The sequence below is a fragment of the Chlorocebus sabaeus genome, chromosome 21 (assembly GCF_047675955.1).
Source record: "Chlorocebus sabaeus isolate Y175 chromosome 21, mChlSab1.0.hap1, whole genome shotgun sequence".
Classification (NCBI taxonomy): Eukaryota; Metazoa; Chordata; class Mammalia; order Primates; family Cercopithecidae; genus Chlorocebus; species Chlorocebus sabaeus.
The window spans coordinates 106,276,807-106,301,942 of NC_132924.1; the positions used below are offsets into that span (position 1 = coordinate 106,276,807).

At 37.8% G+C, this 25,136-nt stretch overlaps 2 protein-coding genes across 3 annotated transcripts in view; one reads left to right on the top strand and one right to left on the bottom strand.

The window, feature by feature from the left end:
* EXOC4 (exocyst complex component 4) overlaps nt 1–25,136 on the top strand; it is an 818,776-nt gene that overhangs the window by 31,028 nt on the left and 762,612 nt on the right. For both annotated transcript variants that reach the window (XM_007982965.3, XM_073009345.1), the window contains exon 3: nt 5,793–5,987. In XM_007982965.3, the coding sequence (XP_007981156.3) occupies nt 5,793–5,987 (195 nt within the window). The remainder of the gene's footprint in view (nt 1–5,792; nt 5,988–25,136) is intronic.
* Nucleotides 1,620–2,118, bottom strand: LOC119626144 (large ribosomal subunit protein uL23). Its single transcript, XM_038004311.2, has one exon. The coding sequence runs from the start codon at nt 2,101–2,103 to the stop codon at nt 1,633–1,635; it is 471 nt and encodes a 156-aa protein (XP_037860239.1). The 5' UTR covers nt 2,104–2,118; the 3' UTR covers nt 1,620–1,632.

The window sequence follows — 25,136 nt, forward strand, 5'->3', positions numbered from 1 at the left end:
ATTTTCTTTTTTCATTCATCTGTTGATGGACACTTAGGCTGCAGTGATCACGGGAGTGCAGATATCTCTTTGACGTATTGACTTCAATTCCTTTTGATATAGACCCTGTAGTGAGATTGTTGGATCATATGGTAGTTCTATTTTTTCATTTTTTGAGGGAACTCCATACTATTTTCCACAGTGGCTGTATTTTCCATCTTTATTGAGGTATAGTTTACGTACAGTAAAATGCCATATTTTCAGAGTGCAGTGCAATGAGTTTTGGCAAACGTATATATCACTGAATGTGTTACCATCACCCCAGAGTTCTCTCCTGCCTCTTTGCAGTCGGTTCTCTCTTACATCCTGCTCCAAGCAACTACTGATTTGAATTCTGGCGCTATGGATTAGTTTTGCCTGTTCTGGAACTTTGTATGTTATGCCCTCTTTTGTGTCTAGCTTCTTTTGCTTGGCATAATGTTTTTGTGATTCTTCATTATTTCTTCCTTTTTGTGGCTGACTGACCCTATCCCCCAACTTCTAAAATAACATTTTTTATGACTGTGACTTTCTAATCATAAAGCAGAAACCTCAGGGCAATTTAGTATTAAAAGTTCCTGTAGTTTTTTTGGTCTATAGCTTTGTTACCTCAGTTTAGAGAATCTTGGTGTGGTCATTTTCTACACAACCTGATGCCAATTGTTTACCCCCAACAAATTCTACTTCACTTTTCTTTCCATGTAGTAAGCAAAAGTGAATGAGCTGATTACATTGTACATATCCTAATGTGAAATGACACAATTGTCTTTTTCCAATCAGATAGGAGTTTGCCAAGCTTTACTGACACCCTGTAAGTTTGTCCCCCACTCTCGATCAAGAGCCTAGTTGGGTGTTGTATGACATAAAATTTATTTTTAATTGTTTCCATGGTAACCATTACACATAGAGGAAAAAGCTGAGAACTATATTAGCAAGGTGATATGAGCAGGATATCAGAAATCAAGATTCTAACAGATTTGAACTAAGATTTAAAATGAAATGATTTAATAGCTGGAGTCCTTAACCTAGAGGCTAAGAACTGCAGTAGAATCTAGGAATGGCTTTTAGAGATATGCTTTTTTTTTTTGAGTCGGAGTCTTGCTCTGTCACCCAGGCTGGAGTGCAGTGGTGCAATCTCAGCTCGCTGCAAGCTCCGCCTCCCTGGTTCATGCTATTCTCCCACATCAGCCTCCGGAGTAGCTAGGACTACAGGCGCCCGCCACCACACCCAGCTAATTTTATTTTTGTATTTTTAGTACAGAGGGGGTTTCGCCTTGTTAGCCAGGATGGTCTCTATCTCCTGACCTCGTGATCTGCCCTCATTGGCCTCCCAAAGCCCTGGGATTACAGGTGTGAGCCACCGTGGCCAGCTGGAGAGATATGTTTAAAAGTCAAATAAAGCCACAAATGATGATAAAAGACTGGACTCTCCTACCTCATCCTACTCTAGTCCCAGTTCTAACATCTCAGAGGTGCCGACTTTTTTAGTTTTTCTTTTTTAGGTATTTCTATTTCTAATAGTATGCTTGTGCTGTGTGTGTTTTTTTCTTTTTTTTTTTTTTTTATGTTGAAAAGATATATATATATATTTAGAATTAGGCAGCTGGACTCAGTTTAGATGATCCCAATTTTGTTGGCAACATCCAAAGCGTCGTAATCAGGAGCCAGTCGAACATACGCCTTTTTCTCTCCATCAGGCCGAATCAGGGTGTTGACCTTGGCCACATCAATGTCATAGAGCTTCTTCACAGCCTGTTTAATCTGGTGCTTGTTGGCTTTAACATCCACAATGAACACAAGTGTGTTGTTGTCTTCTATCTTCTTCATGGCAGACTCAGTGGTCAGCGGAAACTTGATGATAGCATAGTGGTCAAGCTTGTTTCTCCTGGGGGCGCTCTTCCGAGGATATTTGGGCTGCCTCCGGAGTCGCAGTGTCTTGGGCCGCCGGAAGGTGGGTGACGTGCGGATCTTTTTTTTTTTGTGGCTATGGACACCTTTCAACACTGCCTTCTTGGCCTTTAAAGCCTTCGCTTTGGCTTCGGCTTTAGGAGGGGCAGGAGCTTCCTTCTTCGCTTTCGGCGCCATCTTGTGAAAAAAACGTGTGTTTTTTTCTTAAATGTTATGTATTAACTTCCAATTACGGAAGATGAGGCCTTAGCCCGCTTCCCAGTCTCTCCCCATCCTACCACATCCTCCTCCTTCATCCTCTCTATATAGTTGTATTCTAGTTTTGGTTAAATAGATGATCAGTGCTTGTCTTTTTATAACTACACTAACATGTACATCTAAGCCATACAGCATACTGTGATTATGTTTTTTCTTGTGTGCTCGTGTCGTTGTTTTCCTGGAGTTACTGATTGGATAGTCCTGTTACCTTTCTTCTGTTTTGTGTTTCCTGGATCACTTGTTTCTTCTCTTCTGTTTTCTCTTGTAGTGGTGGAACACATTCTTCAGTAGTTTGCTGAGATATGGTGCATACAAAGTTGAGTTTTTGAGAGCTTGCAAGCCTGAAAATGTCTTTATTCTTTCCTCATACTTGATTGATAGTTCTTCTGGGAAATAATTCTTTCTTAAAATTTTGAAGGTTTGTCGTTCCTTTGTCTTGTAGCTTTTAATGTTGCTGCTGAGAGAAATCTGATGTCATTCTGATTCACAAGCCTTTGTATAGGTCCTGGTTTTTCCTTTTTTTCTTTGACAGCTTTTGTGATTGTCTCTCTGTCCCCTGTGTTCTTACATGTCAGAATAATGTGTCCTGACTTGGGCCTTTTTGCTTTCCATTTTCTTGAGTACTTGGTGTGCCTTTTCAATCTGAAAACTTATGTCTTGGCATGCTCTGGCATTTTTTTTTTCTTTCTTCTTTTTTTATTAAAAAAAAAAAAAAGAGCTGGAGTCTTGCTTTGTTGCCTAGGCTGGATGCAGTGGCACGATCATGGCTCTCTGCAGTCTCAACCTCCCGGGCTCCAGTGATCTCCTAACTCAGCCTCCTGAATAGCTGGAACTACAGGCATGTGCCACCATATCTGCCTGATTTTTTAATTTATTGTAGAGGCAGGGTCTCCCTGTGTTGCCAGAGTTGGTCTTGAACTCCTGAGCTCCAGCAGCCCTCTACCTTTGCCTCCCAAAGTGCTGGGATTATAGTAAGATACTGCCCTGGGCAGGCAGTTTTTTAAAAAAATTATTTATTTAATTATTTTCAAACTTGTTCTTTCCACTCCATTTTTTTCACTTTTCCTTCCTTGGAACTCCTATCTGGTAAGTGTTGGACCTTTTGGATCAATCCCATTGTTGTGTTTTACCTCCTATCTCATTTTTTGGTGTTTTCCTCTTTGGAGATTTCCTCAAGGATACCTTCTAACCTTTCAATTTGATTTTTAAAATTTCTGTTTTAATATCTAAGAGTTTTTCATTTCTTAAAAATGTTTATATCATTCTGTCCTTGGTTAATTGATGTACTAGCTTCTTTTATTTTTCCTAAGGATGTTAATTATCGTTTAACAAAATTATCTTTCCTGCAGTTTCTGTTCCCTCATGTCCTGCTTCAGTAATTTTCTCTTTTTGTTTTGATGCCCGTCATTCCATTCTGCAGGCTTTCTGTGAATGTCTGGTGATTCTTGGCTAACCATTTGTATGTAAGAGGCAGGTACTACAAAGCTGATTGGAAGCTCAGAACATGTTATGGAGCTTGTCCATAATGATTGTTGGGTAGGGACTCAGCAGTTTATTCCGTGCATCGTCAGATGTCACTGTCTGTATAGGCCTTTTCACTTGGACCAGTTGACTTTCCCAAGGGAGAAGCCTTATGTCTCCTGTGTTGGGGTGAAAAGTCAAGCTGCAGTGTTTTGGAGCCTAACTGTTGACAGAGACCGAGGGTCCATGGGGGCTGAGGATCATACTGTTTAATAGGTCCTACTTTGTCTTCATCCTCCTGTTTTCTGTGTAGTGTCTCATGCCCTCCGCTCAACCATACCTGACATTTCCTTGTCTAGATCCTTTCCAATTCAGTTGCTCCCAATTTGGCCAATGCTGTGGGGAGGGAATTGCCCATGTGTGTGGCTTGATGGGGATTTGGGTATCAAAATACTCCTATGGAAACTTTTAACCCAGTATCCCTGCCTTTAGTATACTTGGTGCCTCCTTTTTGATGTTAGCAAATCCTGCTCCAGGCTAAGGTTTTCAGATTTCTCTGGCCTGCTAATTTAGTTGCCTACTGTCCATCTTCTTGCTAACTTCCACAGTTTTGTTATCATCTCTTATTTGCTGTTCTTCTCTGTTCTCTCTTTTTATGCTTAAAAAAATTTCTTTGCCATTACTTTGGTGGGATTGCAGGAAGGAGTAGAAATAATTGGAATTATCTTCATCAGATTTGCAAAGAGTTCTATGACCCCCTAAATTAATAATCAGTCTATTATACTTATTAAGAGAGGTTACAAGGTCTTCTTATTCAAGACTTTTTTTTTTTTTTTTTTTTTTTTAACATGGGAGAGTTTCATAGAAGCATGATTCAGGTGTTGTCATGAAGTTGTAGAAAGGGATTAGGTGCTTTCTCAAGAAACCTTTTAATCTTGGTATTTTGTCCTCATATTTTCCATACTTGTTGGATGAATGTTGAAATTTAGTTTTGTAATCACCAGAGGCATAGTGTCAGTGAATATTTCCATCACCACATCAAATCTTGTAGAAGAACAATACAGATTTTCAGTTATCAAAACTATGGTAGACTCTCTGCGCTGATGGACATGTCCCATGTGTTGATGAAGGTTTGGATTATACAGGTGGGCGCATTTGCCAAAATTTACCATGTGGTACACTTGAGATGCATTCATGGATAAATTTTACCTCAAACGAAAACCAGAAACAAAACTGTAAAGGAATATTTAAACTCAAATTTAAATAACATACATGTGAGGACTATCAAAAATATGTGAAAGTAGTTCTGTGAATTTTGAAAGATGATAGTTTTTAAAATTTTTCCATGTTGCTGGAAAATGGCTGTCATTCCCATTTTCCAAAAATGGAAAATTTTCAATTAGGGGAGCAAATAAAAACTTACTCCTATCACGTGCATCACAACTACCTCCTCCATTCCTCTACTGTCCCTTTTATTTTGTCATGTTTTGCGTATGCTAGTTGCTATACTGTGCAGATCTACAGGTGGTGGAGGTTGTCTTATTAAATATCTAATAATCAGAATGCAAGGCAAAAAAAGCCTTGGTACATCCTTTTATTTTGAGATTATCTCTGGATGTGCCTACTCTCTTTTGGAAGCTGGGGTTATTTTTATTTTAGTCAGTTAAGTTGAGCACCCAGTTTCTTGGTTTTAAACTTCAGCTGGAGTCCTAGAGCTAGAAGCATGGACCAAGTGACCCATCAGCTGGATAGGAGATTTGCAGGGATTGGGGAAGGTATAATAGCATGGACTTTTACACTGATCACTCCCCTTTTAGGTATATTAATATTGATGAGGTACTTCATGTTTTCAGAGTGCTTTCTCTTTAGTAATTTTTTCTAGATTACTCAAAGGTAATCTAGAAAAGGTAGGTTGGGAGTAGTTTTCTCATTTCATGGGAGAGAAATTAGAGAGAGGTGGAGATGTGCCCAAGTGAGTCTATGTCAGAACCAGGATTAGAATTTTGGAGGCAGACCAAGGAGAGTAAGTGGCAGTGGGAATTAGGAACTGCTACATACAGTAGTACCAGTGAAGACTACTAACCAGGTTATAGGTTTAGACTGGCAAGACTTTGGACTGACCCAAGACTGAATCTGTTTTATTGTAGGTAAAAGAGAACCTGCTTTCATGCAAGATGCTGCTGCACTGCAAACGGGATGAGCTTCGGAAACTATGGATTGAAGGAATTGAGCATAAGCATGTCCTGAACTTGCTGGATGAAATTGAGAATATCAAGCAAGTGCCTCAAAAACTGGAACAGTGCATGGCCAGCAAGCACTATCTCAGTGCCACTGACATGCTGGTAAGAGAACAGCCTGTGCTAAGGGTCATTTTTGTTAAGATGTAAAAGCACTCTCTTTTGTTCTCTCTGAATCCTGTAATGCGTGTAGCACATTACAAACTGCCCTCTTGGGATGCATGAGCCCTTGCAGGTGAAGCCTGGCTGGTTCTCTTTCTAATTCCAGTGTTTGAAATGGTAGGTGATTATTATTTATGTATTATCTGCCTTTGTAACAATGGGAAGAAATATAATAGTAAGAAACCAGTACTTAAATCAGGTTAGAATGGTAATGAGAGGTGTTTTTTAGCTTCAGAGGAAAATAGTTAATGAATCCAATTTTAAAGAATGAAATCTACATGATACAGAACTTCTGAAGATTTATAGACTAGTGTTCCACACATTTTTTGAAGAAATTTTTACATTAGGGCTTTGTTCTTTTCCTTGAAATTGATAAGAAATACAATTTTGGGAGACTAATGCTGGAAGCAACTTTATTGAGCAAGAGTACTCCACAATCTAGCCTTTAGCGTCTGTCTTAGTCCTTTGTGTATGCTCCTTTTTGAATTGCTGAAAGTTCCCAGAAGGATGCAGTTGGTGGTTCATGTGGCTGAGTGTCAAGAAGATGAATAAAAAATAGAAATACAGAGTTTGCTCCCTAATAATCCTAACTTTCCCAGCGCCTGTGGCTCTTAGAGAGGGCTGCTCTTTCCCCCTTCCCTTCTACCCACCCAGTCCCACTTCCATCTCATTCAGAGTTGGTTAAGGAAGCTCTCTATAGGAGCTCCCAGCAGCAGATGGGCTATATTTGAATTGTTGTTTTTTTCTTCCTCACAGTAGGTGAAAGCCCTTTACCGTTGTTTCACCAAATTAGATTGGCTTTAACACTGGAAAAAACACTAAGGGGAATTGGTAGGGACACAGATTAAATGCTCTAAGTGGTTCTAATTCATTCAGACTTCCAAGAAGAATTTTGCTAAAAGTCCTTCATAAGAAGCTTTTTAAGGAAATTTGGTAACCAAGGAGTGAGAAGTGCCATGATATTCTATGAGATATTAAAACCTGGTTATGTGATAAGACTGAATGGTCAGTTTCCACAGTGGAAGGAGATTAATAATGGTTGACCCTTGGCTGGGAGTTTGAGGCTGCAGTGAGTCATGATCGTGCCACTGTACTCCAGCCTGGGTGATAGAGCAAGACTCTGTCTCAAAAAGAATCCCAAAAAGCAACAAAAAAAGATTGACTTTTGGGAGTGACAAAAGAATTGGTTATTTTCAGCATCTTATGCAAAGTGGCTTCTTCTTTAGTAATAATGACTATAGGGTGTCTGGTAGAAAAAAATTGCTTTTCACCTTTAGTGTTGATTTATGCATTATGAATGTATACGTGTGCTAAATCATCAAGATTCAGCAATCAGATAAGCATGTATATATTTGTGTAGCAAATATACATCTATTTGAATCACGATTTTTTTGGAGTGGGCTTGCTTTTAAGTAAGTGCCACAGATTAAAATAGGTTGTTAGAATTTATTTGTTAATTATGTTCATTTAGGATTTCAGATTTTTGTGTAATGGTCTTTGTAGGGCTAATTTATTTACTTAAGGGCTAATCAATTTATTTACGTAAAGGCTAATCAATAATGAATACTGTTCCTTTTTTTCTAACATATTTTCCTCAAGACTCATTAAATAACTTCTTTAAATTCTTGGTTGTAAGTTACGGAAATTCACCTCTAGCTAGCTTAAGTGAAAATAATTGTTTGACTCATCTGCCAAAGGAACAGGAGTGTATGTGGAATGTCACCTGTGTGTTTTCTCTGCATACCCTCTTCATTGTTCTGCTGAAGACTGGTCTCTTCATGTGTGAGGGAGGAGGTTGGGTATTGAGAAAAAACAGGGGGCATAGGCTATGTCTACATCTTTCCACCTTTACAGAAGAAAATACTCTTTTTTTTTCCCCCCATAATTCAGAAATCTAGGGTTAGGAGCTAGATTGAGCCAGGTTGGGTATGATAATCATCAATAAAACTATCTGGTTGGGGCAGTGGGGGTGGAATGGGGAGGAAGAACAGTCATGTCCAGAAAAGAGTGAGTGTGTAAGACACATTTTCTGGAGGTTTTGTTTCGTTTTCCGTTTGGTTGTTTATGTATTCTAAATACTAATTCTTCTTGTCTGAGAGATGGATTGCAAATATCTTCTCCCAACTGGGGATTTATCTTTTTCCTTTGTTTACAGTGTCTTTGTTATAAAGAAATTAAAAATTTTAATGCAAAACAATTTCTCAGTATTTTTTGTTATGTGATTTTTTTTTTTTTTTTGAGACAGTCTCACTCTGTTGCCCAGGCTGGAGTGCAGTGGCGTGACCTCAGCTCACCATAACCTTTGCCTCCCAGGTTCAAGGGTGTCTCCTGCCTCAGCCTTCCAAGTACCTGGGATTACAGGCGTGTGCCACCACGCCTGGCTAATTTTTGTATTTTGAGTAGAGATGGGTTTTCACTATGTTGCGTCAGGCTGGTCTGGAATTCCTGATCTCAAGTGATCTGCCTGCTTTGGCCTCCCAAAGTGCTGGGATGTTGAGCCACAGTGCCCGGCCTGTTACGTGATTTTTGATGTAAGAAAACTTTTTTCCATCCCAGTGTCATAAGAGAATCTCCTATGTTTTCTTCTTTAACCCATCAAAAGTCCATTTTTATATATGGTATCAACTGAGGATCTGATTTTATCTTTCTTCTATATAGTCGGTTGGCTCAGGCTGTTTATTGAATCCTTTTTCTACTGATTTTATGATGCTATTTTGGTTACACAGCAACTTTTCACGTATGCATGGATCTGTTTCTGAGCTCTTTATTTTGTTTAATGGTATTATTTGTACCTGCACCCAAACCATGCTGTTTTAACTCCTATAATTTATAATACATCTTGATAGGAAGTGAAGAGGTTGTCTCTTGCTATTCAAAATTGTCTTTGTGGCCAGGCATGGTGGCCCACACCTGTAATCCTAGCAGTTTGGGAGGCTGAGGTGGGCAGATCACTTGAGGTCAGGAGTTCGAGACCATCATGACCAAACATGGTGAAACTCCATCTCTACTAAAAATACAAAATTAGGTGGGATTACATGCCTGTAATCCCAGCTAGCTCAGGAGGCTGAGGCTGGAGAATCACTTGAACCTTCAATAGCTAATAGATAGAATTTAAGAGAATTATCTTTGCAATGTTAAGTCTCCTTATCTGTGAACATATTCCTTTCATTTATTAAAATCTTCATTTGTATCCTTTAATAATGCTTAGCAATATAGTCCTTAGAGGTTCGCATGTATTTTGTTAGATGTATTTCTGGGTATTACATTTTTTTGCTGTTGTCTTTTAAAACAGTAGCTATTTATTTATTAAGGTTTCTAGTTACTGGTTGCTGGTGCATAAGGATGTGATGTATTTTTCTTTTTTAATTGACCTTATATTTCCCTGAACTGATTCCCAATACTGTCTGCCTGAAAAGTGATGACTTATTTTTTAAGACCTGGCTCAAATTTCATCAACTCTTTGAATGTCCCAGATATTCAGATAGCTAGGTGCTTTTCTTAATGTTTCCATAAGCTCGTCTGTTTCATTTTAATATATATAATTCCTTTTGTTGGTGTGGTAGGTCATTAAGGGTAGGGGTTGTGTCTTACCTATTTTTGTCTGCCCTGTTCCCAGCATAGTGTAGCTCGTATAGTCAGGGTTCACAAATCATTAGCTAAATGGGTGACTATGTGGAAGACTTTAATACCACTACAGAAAGAAAAAGGTGTTTCTTTTGTGGGAGCTTTGTTCTGTTTTTTCTTCTCTGGTTATTTATTTATTTATTTATTTTTTAATGGCAAGGTTCTCTAGTGTCTAACCTTTCCTTTTTGTAGTAATTAAATGAATGACCATGATAACAATAGCTAATATGTATTGAGCACTTACTATGTCCTGGTACTATCTGAAATATGTTACATTTGTTAACTTATTTCTCTCAACAACTCCACTTCTGATATTACCATTTTATAACTTTGCATGTTCTGGGGAGTTGGCATATCCCAAAAAACAATGATTTGTATATCCCAATATGCAAAAATTTTGTGAAGGTAGGATTTAAAGTGCACTTAAAAGGTTGGAGATATCTTCAACTTGGTCTGTTGTATAAAAGATTGAGTAGTAAGCTCTATAATTGCTCTTTCATTGGACTTCACGTGGAAAGCAGTCACATTTTCTTTCCCCATGGTTATGTACTATTAGAAGTAAAATCTACTTAAGGCATCTCAAGGGTCCAAATAGAAATCTTTGCTAAAAGACATCAGAGGAAAGTGAAGACAAAACAATCCAATCTTCAAAACCCCCTGATTTCCTTGGATTTGTTTGTCAGAAGATTTTGCATTTCCATTTTAAGGCAGATGCAGATGCTTAGTAATTTAATCCCTACTCAGAATAGATTAATAAATCCAGAGTAAATAACTCTGTGGTGACCCATTGCTCTTGGCAGCTCCTGCTATTCCTACTTCACCATCAGACTGGTCTGGTAGCCATAGGCTTGGCTTCTAGGTGAGATACTTGTTTCTTCTTTTGATGTGATAACCTGAGTATTGCATAAAATAATTAAATTGTCATGACAGGGAATGTCTGCAAATAGGTCTGGCCTTTTGTTTCTTTCTTCAAGGTAAACAGCTGCTGTTGGCTTACGAAAAGCTAAAAGTGATCCAACAAGAAGCCTGTATCCGCCACATTGAAATCAGAGACTTGATTAATATTGTAGCCTGTAGCTTTGTGATATGTACGGTTTAAATTAGACCTTTGCAGTCATTGTGCTGGGTTGATGCAAGCACATTAATGACATAATTTCTGGTTGCAGCATCACATTTCTGCAGTCTGTCCTTTGTATTCCACTCACATTAATTGAAGTAATTTTGCCAGTGAAGCGTGTTTCAAACCTCTGCATTTAAATTGAAATTTTAATTTTCTTATTGTCTTGAAAAGACGGCTGAAGATGCCTTGTTACAGGCTTCATTATCACTCAGAACACTCCAGCTGCTGGTTCTAATGTACAAAGAGTGATTAATTCTGGGAAGAATTATTAATATAAGAATAGCAGCTTCTTCCCAGTGGCATGAGCTAACCAGGAAGGTATTTCATGATAGTTAATATTTTCATAAACTTTTTTTTTAAAGGGAAAATTTGTGTAGAAGTCTGCATCAAACTAAAATTGCACAGATGAGCTTTGAAAACCACTTACACAAGTTCTGATTTATCATCCCATAGAAGTCAATTCATAATTGCATTCAATCAGTGGAAACCAAGCCAGTGCAAATAGTTTTGAAGCACTTTAGCTGACAGTCACAAGGCTTGTGACTAAAATAATTTTTTCATTTCTAAGCCTTCCTGAGATTGTAGAGATTTTGAATGTCTCTTAATCATTTTGTCTGTCTTTATTTATAAGCCTTTTAAAAAGAATCCATAGCTGTATAGTCAGATAAAGATTATTATGATAATTATAATAACAACTTATATTTATATAGCTGCCTTCTTCCCAGAGGATCCCAGAGTGCTTTGCTGAGAGAATGGTGTAATGGAATTATTTCACTTACACTGTGAAAATGTGGCCATATCTGGGATAGAGAGAGTAGGGCAGCTATTTAATCGAATAGTTTTCTAAGACTTTATGTAATAAAATAAGTATATTTGTAGTATTTTTAGTTAACAAGATCCTTTGGATTTGGATAACATGGTGGGTTGTGAATGTCAGCATGGGTCTTAATTTGGATTAGGTTGTCTGATGCTGGAATCCCAGCTTTGGTTCTTAGTAGCTAGATGACTTGTGGTTAGTAATTTATCTTTGCTGAAAGCTGGAGTTAAGAATAATAAAGATATCTCCAAAGGTTGTTGAATGGATTAAGTGAGATATTAAACTGTGTACATAAAGTATATGCAGTATAAAGTTTTTGAAATGTTATTTACAATAAATCGATAAATTTTACTGACATTGTAGGAAATGATATGATGATTGCTTCCATGTTATAATCTCAAAAACTGTCTCAGAGGTGGACTTCTTTTGAGCTAGTAAAAGTTGAAGTAGGGTTGGGTTAAGCAGTTTAGCTTCCTTTTCTTCTTGGCCCAACATGGATATACCTAAATGAAAGACCAGCCCACCTTTTTTAAAGTTAAAGGAACTCTTGTGGGTGGATAGGGCTTTTCTCAGAAAGCAATTCTAGTCTACTCTAACATATGCACAGATGGGCCACCAAGACCCACAATTCTGTGTTATATTTCTAGGATTTGGCATGGACAAATTTCAGATTCTGTGTCATCAGTTACCTACTCGGCTTACATTAAAAATATGTTCATAGGGTACCCATTGATTGTATAATCATGAGCGATGTAATTTGTCGGTAAAGTATCCAAGATGAGCTTGTAAAATCTACTTTTAGGTAAGTAAATATGTTAATCCACTGGGTATCATCACCAGGTCACTACTGGAAGGTGTTGTCATCTAACATTAGTGTTAGAAGAGTTGGTGTTAAGCTGTTGTTTCTGTGAGTGCTTAGATAGCAGGACCAGTGGACCAGTGAGGTTGCTTCTATTTGTGTCAATAAAACTGTGTCATTAGCAAATAGACTGATCTTATTTTCTCTTCTTTATGTACAAGGAATGGGTGATCATGCATCCACTGCGAAATGATTAATGTGCAAGCAAGAAAAAAGGGGACCAAAACATACATACATCCCTTTTATCTGGCTTGAAAGTTTCTGAGATCTCACAGAATTATTTTTTCTTATTACTCTGGGAAAAGTATCCATGTGAAAGCTCTGTAGATAACAGGAGCTGGAATATTCTAGTGAGCTTATTGGACTAAACCTGAAAGTGGTTCAGCGACTGTACAACAATGTTCCAATATTCCATATGGATTTTCCACAACATGATAAAAATATATCAGTGATCAATAATGAAATAGCCATTACTAAAGCCCATCTGTTCCTAGAGCAGCTTGAAAGACTGAGGCCAATATTCTATGCTAATAATTTATCAGGAAAGAATCTGGCACATATTTTGATAAAGAGACAAATGATTGGGTCTTTAACATGTGATAATGCCATTGTTGATAACTTCTGTTGTTGGTATGTGTTTGTGTGAAAGTGGCCTTAACCGTGGAGGATATAACTAGCTAGTAGGTAAAGACAGATGGTGACCAAATAGTGTCTCTCATATTATATTAAGTACTATGGAGAAAAATACAGTAAGACAGGGAGACTGGGAGTTGGGTTAGGGGTAGTGTGGTTTGCTATTTAAATAGGGGTGGTCAGCTGTAGCTGCTTTTAGTCACATTTGGGACCCCCCCTTCATTCTTCAAAAAGATTTAGGAAAAGCTGAAAATAAAACGAGTAACTTTGTTTTTTTTTATATCTACAATTAAGTGAGTAGGTTTGTGACAGCTTTATTTTTCTCTTATAGAGTAAAAGTGCAGGGCTTTTTAGTAGCTCTTTTTCATGCTGCTCAAGGCCCTTTTTATTTATATTTGTTTTTGAAGGCTTGGGATTTTGGAAACCAGATTGTTTGATAGGCACCTGGTTATTGTGTTAGTTTTCCTTTTTTTTTTAAATTTGCTTTTTTAATCTGCTATTCATTTGCCTCTTTTATTTTAAAGCCAATGGAAATTCTGTTTTATTGCACTAAAGCCTACGAGGTTCAGCAATTTCCATTTGGCTTGCTTGCTGTGGGGCAATGATTCCCACACTGTATATTAGGGGATCTTGCAAGAATTCTAAACTCAAGTCACATCCCAGACCAGTTAAATAAAAATCTCTAGGGGTGGGCCACTGACTTCAGTTATTGACACTCTCCAGGTAATGCCAATATGCAGACAAAATTGAAACTATTGGTGTAGAGTGTAGCTTGTTCTGTGGAATTCAGCAAAACTTACTTTTCTTGTCTTCATTTAGCGACAGCGGTAAGTAGTTGAAAACCAAGTATTTATGTAAGACACACATCACATGGTGATATTCACTTTTATGTAGATGTTTATTGTTTGAAGTTGCTTTGTTGCCATGCTTTATTGTAGTTTTGGGATAGAGCTGATGAGTATTTGGCTTTTATTCTGATTTTATAGTCTGATTATTTGGTCAAATAGATTTAGTAGTTAAATGAGATGATTTAATAGTTAACTCACTTAGTTTTTAAATGAGATGATTCTCCAGGTTTGGACTGACTTGCACTCTTCAGAGCTGTCATCTTTGATGCTCTGATTTGTGTATCTTTGCTATGGGTCCTGATATGACCTACTGCAGGGATTTAATGGATTGAAATTAGAGAATATATTTATTAATTGACAAGTGGTGGCTGTGTATAGTGTCTCATAATGGAAGCAAAGTGGATTTAAAAGCAAGAATTCTTAGTTCTAGTCCTGATTCAATGACTTACCAGTTCCTTGAGCTTAGATAAATAAATTACATTATCTCTCTGTTTTAGGATCCTTATCTGTAGAACAGATAAACAGATACTTACCTGTCTACATTATAGAATGGTTATAAGAATAAAAGTGAAATATAGTACAGGAAAAGTGCTTTGTAGAATACAAAGTAGTATAAAAACTTAAAACGACGTAGGTATCATTGTCGTCACTTCCCAGTGCCAGGTAAAACGAAAATGCAGGAGTCTGGGCTTGTTTACACTGAGCAGCATTTCTATTCTGGTGCTACCATCATTAATGCACACCTGTTTTAATCAGATAAACCAAGTGTGACTGTGTTTGCACACTTGAGTCTACAGGAAGAATGTTCTAAGTCAAGAATAATGCCTAAGTCATTTGCTGCCATCTTCCATCATATTTGTGGTTTCAACCTCACATATGACCTTTCTTGAACAGATTTTTGCTTGGTCAGTCTGTGGCCAGATGGGAACTAGATATTTGTGTAAATTGCAGCTGATGACAACCATGTTGTTGATGGGGGACTTCAGTCTCAACTTGATGACGGTCTGAGAATGCTAATCAGTAGCTTTTGCTTGGCTTGACAAGATAGGAGGAGCTTGTTAAAGAAGTCTATTTTCTCTGAGATTCATCCCAATACTAATTACTTGTGGTTGCCTAGCTCTTGAAATGAAAAAAGCCATATTCCTCTATCATTCCTTTGTAGGATTTTAATAGTTCATGTTAGTAAAGAGCTGTGTAAGTGCTGAGCATTTCTAATGGATTTGGGGCTCTTGCAGAGTGTGGGCGAAATTGTCTTGATTGAAGTGTGAGCCTGAAGTGATTCTGAGACCTCCTTTGCCAACTCTTAAAAAGAGAGTTCTGTAACTTTTTCTTGTCCCAGAGTAACAAATAACATGACGGGGTGAGTGACTTTAGGACGCTTGTTCAAAAAGAATGGCTTTTCTAGTGGTCTCTTCTATTGCATTTTGTAGTAGAAACCTAGGTTTTAATGCTCCCTTACAGAGCACTGATGGGAACTGCGAATTGAAGGGACCATGAGGTTAGGAACAAAAGAGGTTTTTTTCTAGGTTTTCCTATGAGCAGTTTACAGTTATCTTTCTCTTACCATGTTAAGTATAGTTTAATTTCATCAGGAAAGTAATTGTGAACAGATCCGTTACAAGGCCTTTTAGAAGAAATAAGGCTCTTAATGTGGAATTATGCATCAGAACCCCTAGAACTATGCATAGCTTAGGACTTGGGATCTACTTCTAGAATTGTATTTTAAGGAAAGAATTAAGAATTGTAACTGTTTTGTGTCACGAATATGTATACAAGAATACTTATCACAGTAAGATCTATGAAAGTAAAAAGATTAGTAATGACTTAAATATAGGGAATTGGTTTAAGTCATTGTATATTCATACTCATGGACTAGTATGAAAATACTAAATAGGGCCGGGCGCAGTGGCTCGCGCCTGTAATCCCAGCACTTTGGGAGGCCGAAGCGGGCGGATTATGAGGTCAGGAGATCGAGACCATTCTGGCTAACACTGTGAAACTCCGTCTTTACTAAAAATACAAAAAATTAGCTGGGCGTGGTGGCGGGCGCCTGTAGTCCCAGCTACTCAGAAGGCTGAGGCAGGAGAATGGTGTGAACCCGGGAGGCGGAGCTTGCAGTGAGAGGAGATCTCGCCACAGCACTCCAGTCTGGGGGACGGAGTGAGACTCCGCCTCAAAAAAAAAAAAAAAAAAAAAAAGAAAAGAAAAAAGAAAATACTAAATATAATGTTAGGGATAGGCACATGCTCCCAGTGTATTGCCAAATGGAAAAAGCATGTTTAGAAACAAGTATTTTTGCAAACACTTTGCATGGAAAAATGATTGGAAGGAATTAGGTTAAAATATTATATATTATTGCATCAGATGAGTGACAATATGATGATCTTTTTCTTTTGTAATTTTCTGTGCTTTTCAAGTTGTCTTGGTTGAGTAGGTATTATTTTTGTAATTTGGGAGAAATGCAAAGCTTAAGAAAAAAATACCATTCTAGGCCTCACTTTTTTTTAATCTGTGAAATTAGGGTGGGACCTCGGTCTCGACAACCTTTAAAGGTCTTTTTCAATAGAAAGTTCTTACTTTTCATCTCTCAGATACTGCTGTTCTGTGAGGCTCAGGCTGATAGGGTATCTTAGAAGACTTGTCTGTCCCTAGTTTAGGAGGGGAAAAAAAAAGATTACTTTTCTTTAATAAAATATGGGAATTATTTGTGGCAGAATGCCCTGATGTTTAAGGGGGAAAAACAAAAAAAAACCAACAGCAAAACAGGGAACCCCGAAGAATGCTTAAGAATAACTTAGTAAGGTGGTATGCTTTTAGAACAAGTCTGCATTTCATAGTAGTAATGAGATGAGATCTTTCATGAAGGAAGAAGTCACATTTGATCCTGTTTTTGAGTTTTATTTTCCAAGCTAGATCTGAAGATACTTTAAAGAAGAAATTCACAAGTAAAGGGCCTTTTCTTTGACAGCACTTTATCTTGCAGGCCCCCCTCCCTTCATTCACTTATCAATAACTTCATCTAATTTACCTTATCCTGTAAATTCCATTATCTCCCTGGCAGTCTATTGCATTAAGCCCTTAGTACCTAATATCGCCTCATTTACATTGACACATGCTTGACCTCAGTCCTTCTCCTCTCTTTGTTAATGCACCAACAAGCACTGATATCTCTCTGGAGCATTATCATTTGCTGTTAGCTCAACTAGTAACAACCCTTCATTTGAGCTGATGAAGGTTTATTAAATAAAAACATGCAATAACCTGGCAGTAATGAAGGGAGAAGGGAGGTAGACAGCATCCTTTTAATGGTGAGAGTACACCAAGTCTGCTTTATAGGTATTGGGTTTCCTAAGGGAGATAGGGCATCTGAATGGGTCTGATCCATATTGTTTTGTCAGGCTGATTTAAGAATGGGCATTTTTGATTGTCTTACTTGATCACTGTTGATTAGCATATAGGCTGAGGAGTTAGGGGAAAAAGGTGTTCTTGCTCCAGGCACTTGGCTTTGCTCCTGATGCAGCTATTTTTGGAAGTTTGCCTTCAGTACCAGATTGTCAATAACCCTGAGGCATTCAGGCAGTGGCAAAGCTTGGCCATAGGGAGCCAGAAACTTCATCTTAGTCTTCTCCAGTGAAGCTGAAATCAGAGATTGTTTTTCCCATAGATCCCGCAAGAGTCCCTGAAACCTTCACAATAGCCCTGACCCTTGAATGAATCCCCTTTATTTTCCCTTGCATGTCTCATACTCTTATTCCCCCGACCGCCATGTTTACATGAAGACCAGTCTACTGGTGTCATGCTGTAAACAAAAGTTATGTGGATGATGTTATTAGGTTTATATTAACAGTTGGGATTTTTGGGTTCACTTGCTTGCACATTTTTGTCACATACATATATATTGTGGTATATTCTACTAGTAAAATTGTTCCTAGTTTATCTGCTGCAGTTAGATACATAGAGTTCTATAAAGGCTACAATGTTCTGCAAAAAGTGCTGTGATGTCCCAGATGTATCAAAGCTTTCAGACTTGCTGCTACAGCTGTTAGGTTGGGCCGTAGGAAATAACCAGTATTTGATCATTTTTAACTTGTAAAAACAGTGTTTTCTTATGGTTCAAGTTAATAATGTGATAGATACCATATATATGTGTGTGTGTGTGTGTGTGTGTGTGTGTGTGTGTATATATATATATTTTTTTTTTTTTTTCCAGCCTGCATTGTTTGTTTTACTAGTTTCTGCCTGATAAAGATAAAAATTTCTGCCTTGGGAAGAATAACATGTAGCAAAGTAGAAATAGTTGGTGAGTGAATGATCTGGGATTCTTGGCTCCTGTGTGATAAATATCTTCGCTGCTTGCTTAGACCTGAGTCAGAATCATTCCTCATTCACTGGGAGACCTGGAGGCTTCTTGTGCCCACCCAGGACTCCCTGATCCTGAAGGTGGACACTTGGAGGTGGAGGGCCCTCTAGGGGAGCAGGGCCTAAAACCACTGGAGGTTGCCTTCCAGCAGTGCAGGGGCAGGCAGCAGCAGGAGGGTGACCTGGGCACTAAGTAAATCTAGGGCTTCAGGGCATGTTTCTTTTGTTCATAGCCAGAGATTTTGCGGTGTTCTTATTTATTAAATAGTTGAGACTGCTCAAAAAGTTTAACTGTGTCTTATATATATGTAAGAAGGGGGAAGGTATCAGTTCTCTGAAGTAGCCTAATTTCATATCTTTTTTACTGCAACTCCAAGGTAGACCATGGCAACATATTCAGAATGGTTATGTTGTCTTACTAGAAAAATGCTTCCTTAAGGGAGATTTACTGACCTAGTGAAAAGTGATAAAACATTTTGGAACCATATAATTTTCAGAGTCCTCAAGGAAATATTTGTTTTGGATTCAACAATGGCAGTACATTTGTTTTTCTTAGGAAACAGTGTTGCCAAAATAAGCATATTCATTAGCTACCAGATGGTTTAGTTATCAGTTGTGTTTTTTGTTTATACACAAGTTTTTCTTCTTTTTTTGGCTTGAACCTTATTTCTATTCAGAAACAGTTAATCATGTCATTTACCTTTGTGTGTCTTACTCACCTCAACTAGAAAAATTAAAAGATCAGTAGTTTCTTTTACAACAGTTCTTCAACAAAGTAGCTGCTGAGAATGGCCAAGTTTAGTGTTCCTCCCAAATATTTACAGTGGTTCATGTCAGAACACAAAACTACATCTTTTTACCTGATAAGCATGATTAAGATTGGCTAAAGACAAGCATTTAACTATGAAATAATTATTTCCTATGTTTTACACTAAAATGAAGTTGAGAAATAGACATTGGGAAAGAAAATGTAAGGGTATGGTGGTTCCTAATGGCAAATATTTTCTTTTGTTGTAGTCTTATATCTCAACTCAGGGAAATTTTTTTGAATTCTTGATTATATACATTTTAACTGTGTATTTGACCTATTCTTTTAGTTATAGAAACATTTTTAGAATTTTTGTTTTCTTACATGGATAGGTTTCTAATAGCAAAACATGCTTTCCTGTTCAATATCATGTGATAAAACATTTGGAAAATGTTTGCTTATCTTCAGAATCCTAAAGGAAATATTTGTTTTCAGCTCTAAAACAGTTTTCTGTTATCTATCTGAGCAGTTTCCAACTGTGTTGACTAGAACATTAATATTCTATTAGATGGTAATAGGTGTTCTGTGAAAAAATTCACTGGTAGTGATATCTTTTTTCCTCCAAAATGCATGTAAAAATACCTCTATCTATCTATATATATGAAGAATTTAAATACATTTAGGTGAATCATTATTATATAGTAATCTAACTTTAAGACACTGTGAGATATACCTGATAATTCTAGAACGTCATATTACAGATCATTTGGCACATGAATGCATGGTGTTCAATTTGTGAATGGAGGAATAGACAGCATTTACCAATTCACTGTACTGTGGATGTTGTCTGTTTGGTCTTTCATCTGCTATGTTTTATTTTGTAATTTTAATATATATTTGTGACATTATTCAGTGTTGTGTGTCACACTTATAAGCCTGTTTTTTTTATAATTTTTTTTTTTTTTTTACTATTTTTCTCATAATTATTTATTTTTATACTTTAAGTTCTAGGGTACATGTGCGCAACATGCAGGTTTGTTACATATGTATACATGTGCCATGTTGGTGTGCTGCACCCATTAACTCGTCATTTTACATTAGGTATATCTCCTAATGCTATCCCTCCCCAATACCCCCACCCCACAACAGGCCTCGGTGTGTGATGGTTCCCCTTCCTGTGTCCAAGTGTTCTCATTATTCAGTTCCCACCTACGAGTGAGAACATGCGGTGTTTGGTTTTCTATTCTTGCGATAGTTTGCTGAGAGTGATGGCTTCCAGCTGCATCCATGTCCCTACAAAGGACATGAACTCATCCTTTTTTGTGGCTGCATAGTATTCCATGGTACATATGTGCCACATTTTCTTAATCCAGTCTGTCATCGATGGACATTTGGGTTGGTTCCAAGTCTTTGCTATTGTGAATAGTGCCGCAATAAACATACGTGTGCATGTGTCTTTATAGCAGCATGATTTATATAATCCTTTGGGTATATCCCCAGTAATGGGATGGCTGGGTCAAATGGTATTTCTAGTTCTAGATCCTTGAGGAATTGCCACACTGTCTTCCACAATGGTTGAACTAGTTTACAGTCCCACCAACAGTGTAGAAGTGTTCCTGTTTCTCCATATCCTCTCCAGCACTTGTTGTTTCCTGACTTTTTAATGATCACCATTCTAACTGGTGTGAGATGGTATCTCATTGTGGTTTTGATTTGCATTTCTCTGATGGTGAGTGATGAGCATTTTTTCATGTGTCTGTTGGCTGCATAAATGTCTTCTTTTGAGAAGTGTCTGTTCATATCTTTTGCCTACTTTTGGATGGGGTTGTTTGTTTTTTTCTTGTAAATTTGTTTGAGTTCTTTGTAGGTTCTGGATATTAGCCCTTACTCACATGAGTAGATTGCAAAAATTTTCTCCCATTCTGTAGGTTGCCTGTTCACTCTGATTGTAGTTTCTTTTGCTGTGCAGAAGCTCTTTAGTTTAATTAGATCCCATTTGTCAATTTTGGCTTTTGTTGCCATTGCTTTTGGTGTTTTAGACATGAAGTCCTTGCCCATGCCTATGTCCTGAATGGTATTCCCTAGGTGTTTTCTTCTAGGGTTTTTATGGTTTTAGGTCTAACATTTAAGTCTCTAATCCATCTTGAATTAATTTTCATATAAGGTGTAAGGAAGGGATCCAGTTTCAGCTTTCTACATAGGACTAGCCAGTTTTCCCAGCACCATTTATTAAATAGGGAATCCTTTCCCCATTTCATGTTTTTGTCAGGTTTTTCAAAGATCAGATGGTTGTAGGTGTGTGGTGGTATTTCTGAGGGCTCTGTTCTGTTCCATTGGTCTGTATCTCTGTTTTGTTACCTGTACTGTGCTGTTTTGGTTACTGTAGCCTTGTAGTATAATTTGAAGTCAGGTAGTGTGATGCCTCCAGCTTTGTTGTTTTGGCTTAGGATTGACTTGGCAATGTGGGCTCTGTTTTGGTTCCATATGAACTTTAAAGTAGTTTTTTCCAGTTCTGTGAAGAAAGTCATTGGTAGCTTGATAGGGATGGCATTGAATCTATAAATTACCTTGGGCAGTATGGCCATTTTCACGATACTGATTCTTCCTATCTGTGGGCATGAAATGTTCTTCCATTTGTTTGTGTCCTCTTTTATTTCATTGAGCAGTGGTTTGTAGTTCTCCTTGAAGAGGTCCTTCACATCCCTTGTAAGTTGGATTCCTAGGTATTTTATTCTCTCTGAAGCAATTGTGAATGGAAGTTCACTCATGACTTGGCTCTCTGTTTGTCTGTTACTGGTGTATAAGAATGCTTGTGATTTTTGCACATTGATTTTGTATCCTGAGACTTCGCTGAAGTTGCTTATCAGCTTACGGCGATTTTGGGCTGAGACGATGGGGTTTTCTAGATATACAGTCCTGTCATCTGCACACAGGGACAATTTGACTTCCTCTTTTCCTAATTGAATACCCTTTATTTCTTTCTCCTGCCTGATTGCCCTGGCCAGAACTTCCAACACTATGTTGAATAGGAGTGGTGAGAGAGGGCATCCCTGTCTTGTGCCAGGTTTCAAAGGGAATGCTTCCAGTTTTTGCCCATTCAGTAGGATATTGGCTGTGGATTTTTCATAAATAGCTCTTATTTTGAGATACGTCCCATCAATACCTAATTTGTCGAGAGTTTTTAGCATGAAGAGCTGTTGAATTTTGTCAAAGACCTTTTCTGCATCTGTTGAGATAATCATGTGATTTTTGTCTTTGGTTCCATTTATATGCTGGATTACGTTTATTGATTTGCGTATGTTGAACCAGCCTTGCATCCCAGGGATGAAGCCCACTTGATTGTGGTGGATAAGCTTTTTGATATGCTGCTGGATTCGGTTTGCCAGTGTTTTATTGAGGATTGTTGCATCAATGTTCATCAGGGATATTGGTCTAAAATTCTCTTTTTTTGTTGTGTCTCTGTCAGGCTTTGGTATCAGGATGATGCTGGCCTCATAAAATGAGTTAGAGAGGATTCCCTCTTTTTCTATTGATTGGAATAGTTTCAGAAGGAATGGTAATAGCTCCTCTTTGTACCTCTGCTAGAATTCGGCTGTGAATCCATCTGGTCCTGGACTTTTTTGGGTTGGTAAGCTACTAATTATTGCCTCAATTTCAGAGTCTATTATTGGTCTATTCAGGGATTCAACTTCTTCCTGGTTTAGTCTTGGGAGAGTGTTAAGTGTCCAGGAATTTATCCGTTTCTTCTAGGTTTTCTAGTTTATTTGCGTAGAGGTGTTTATAGTATTCTCTGATGGTAGTTTGTATTTCTATGGGGTCCCCTTTTTCATTTTTTATTGCGTCTATTTGATTCTTCTCCCTTTTTTTCTTTATTAGTCTTGCTAGTGGTGTATCAATTTTGTTGATCTTTTCAAAAAACCAGCTCCTGGATTCATTGATTTTTTGAAGGGTTTTTTGTGTCTCTATCTCCTTCATTTCTGCTCTGATCTGTTATTTCTTGTCTTCTGCTAGCTTTTGAATGTGTTTCTCTTGCTTCTCTAGTTCTTTTAATTGTGATGTTATGGTGTCAGTTTTAGATCTTTGTTATGGTGTCAATTTTAGATCTTTCCTGCTTTCTCTTGTGGGCATTTAGTGCTATAAATTTCCCACTACACACTACTTTAAATGTGTCGTGTCCTAGAGATTCTGGTATGTTGTATCTTTGTTTTCATTGGTTTCAAGGAACATCTTTATTTTTGCCTTCATTTCGTGATGTACCCAGTAGTCATTCAGGAGCAGGTTATTCAGTCTCCATGTAGTTGAGCGGTTTTGAGTGAGTTTCTTAATCCTGAGTTCTAGTTTGATTGTGCTGTGGTCTGGGAGACAGTTTGTTATAATTTCTGTTCTTTTACTTTTGCTGAGGAGTGCTTTACTTCCAACTATGTGGTCAATTTTGGAATAAGTGTGATGTGGTGCTGAGAAGAATGTATATTCTGTTGATTTGGCATGGAGAGTTCTTTAGATGTCTATTAGGTCCCTTGGTGCAGAGCTGAGTTCAATTCCTGGATATCCTTGTTAACTTTCTGTCTCCTTGATCTGTCTAATGTTGACAGTGGGGTGTTAAAGTCTCCCATTATTATTGTGTGGGAGTCTAAGTCTCTATGTAGGTCTCTAAGGACTTGCTTTATGAATCTGGGTGCTCCTGTATTGGGTGCCTATATATTTAGGATAGTTAGCTCTTCTTGTTGAATTGATCCCTTTACGATTATCTAATGACCTTCTTTGTCTCTTGATCTTTGTTGGTTTAAAGTTTGTTTTGTTGGAGACTAGGATTGCAACCCCTGCCTTTTTTTTGTTTTCCATTTGCTTGGTAGATCTTCCTCCATCCCTTTGTTTTGAGCCTACGTGTGTCTCTGCATGTAAGATGAGTCTCCTGAATACAGCTCAATGATGGGTCTTGATTCTTTATCCAGTTTGCCAGTCTGTGTCTTTTAATTGGAGCATTTAACCCATTTACATTTATGGTTAACATTGTTATGTGTGAATTTGATCCTGTCATTATGATGTTAGCTGGTTATTTTGCTCATTAGTTGATGCAATTTCTTCCTAGCATCGATGGTCTTTACATTTTGGCATATTTTTGCAGTGTCTGGTACTGGTTGTTCCTTTCCATGTTTAGTGCTTCCTTCAGGAGCTCTTGTAGGGCAGTCCTGGTGGTGACAAAATCTCTCAGCATTTGCTTGTCTGTAAAGGATTTTATTTCTCCTTCACTTCTGAAACATAGTTTGGCTGGATATGAAATTCTGGGTTGTAAATTATTTTCTTTAAGAATGTTGAATATTGGCCCCCAGTCTCTTCTGGCTTGTAGAGCTTCTTCCCAGAGATGTGCTGTTAGTCTGATGGGCTTCCCTTTGTGGGTTACCCAACCTTTCCCTCTGGCTGCCCTTAACATTTTTTCCTTCATGTCAACTTTGGTGAATCTGACAATTATGAGTCTTGGAGTTTTTCTTCTCGAGGAGTATCTTTGTGGTGCTCTCTGTATTTCCTGAATTTGAATGTTGGCCTGCCTTGCTAGGTTGGGGAAGTTCTCCTGGATAATATCCTGCAGAGTGTCTTCCAACTTGGTTCCATTCTCCCTTTAGGTACACCAATCAGATTTAGATTTGGTCTTTTCACATAGTCCCATATTTCTTGGAGTCTTTGTTTGTTTCTTTTTACTCTTTTTTCTCTAAGCTTCTCTTCTTGCTTCATTTCATTCATTAGATCTTCAATCACTGATACCCTTTCTTCCAGTCGATCGAATTGGTTACGGAAGCTTGTGCATTTGTCACATAGTTCTTGTGCCATGGTTTTCAGCTCTATCAGGTCATTTAAGGAGTTCTCTACACTGGTTATTCTAGTTAGCCATTTGTCTAATCTTTTTTCAAGGTTTTTAGCTTCTTTGTGATGGGTTTGAACTTATTCCTTTAGCTTGGAGAAGTTTAATAGTCTGAAGACTTCTTCTCTCAACTCATCAAAGTCATGCTCCATCCAGCTTTGTTCCCTTGCTGGCGAGGAGCTGCGTTCCTTTGGAGGGGGAGAGGTGCTCTGGATTTTAGAATTTTC

Coding starts and splice junctions, on each gene's coding strand:
- LOC119626144 (XM_038004311.2), bottom strand. CDS start 2,103: ATGGCGCCGAAAGCGAAGAAGGAAGCTCCTGCCCCTCCTAAAGCCGAA.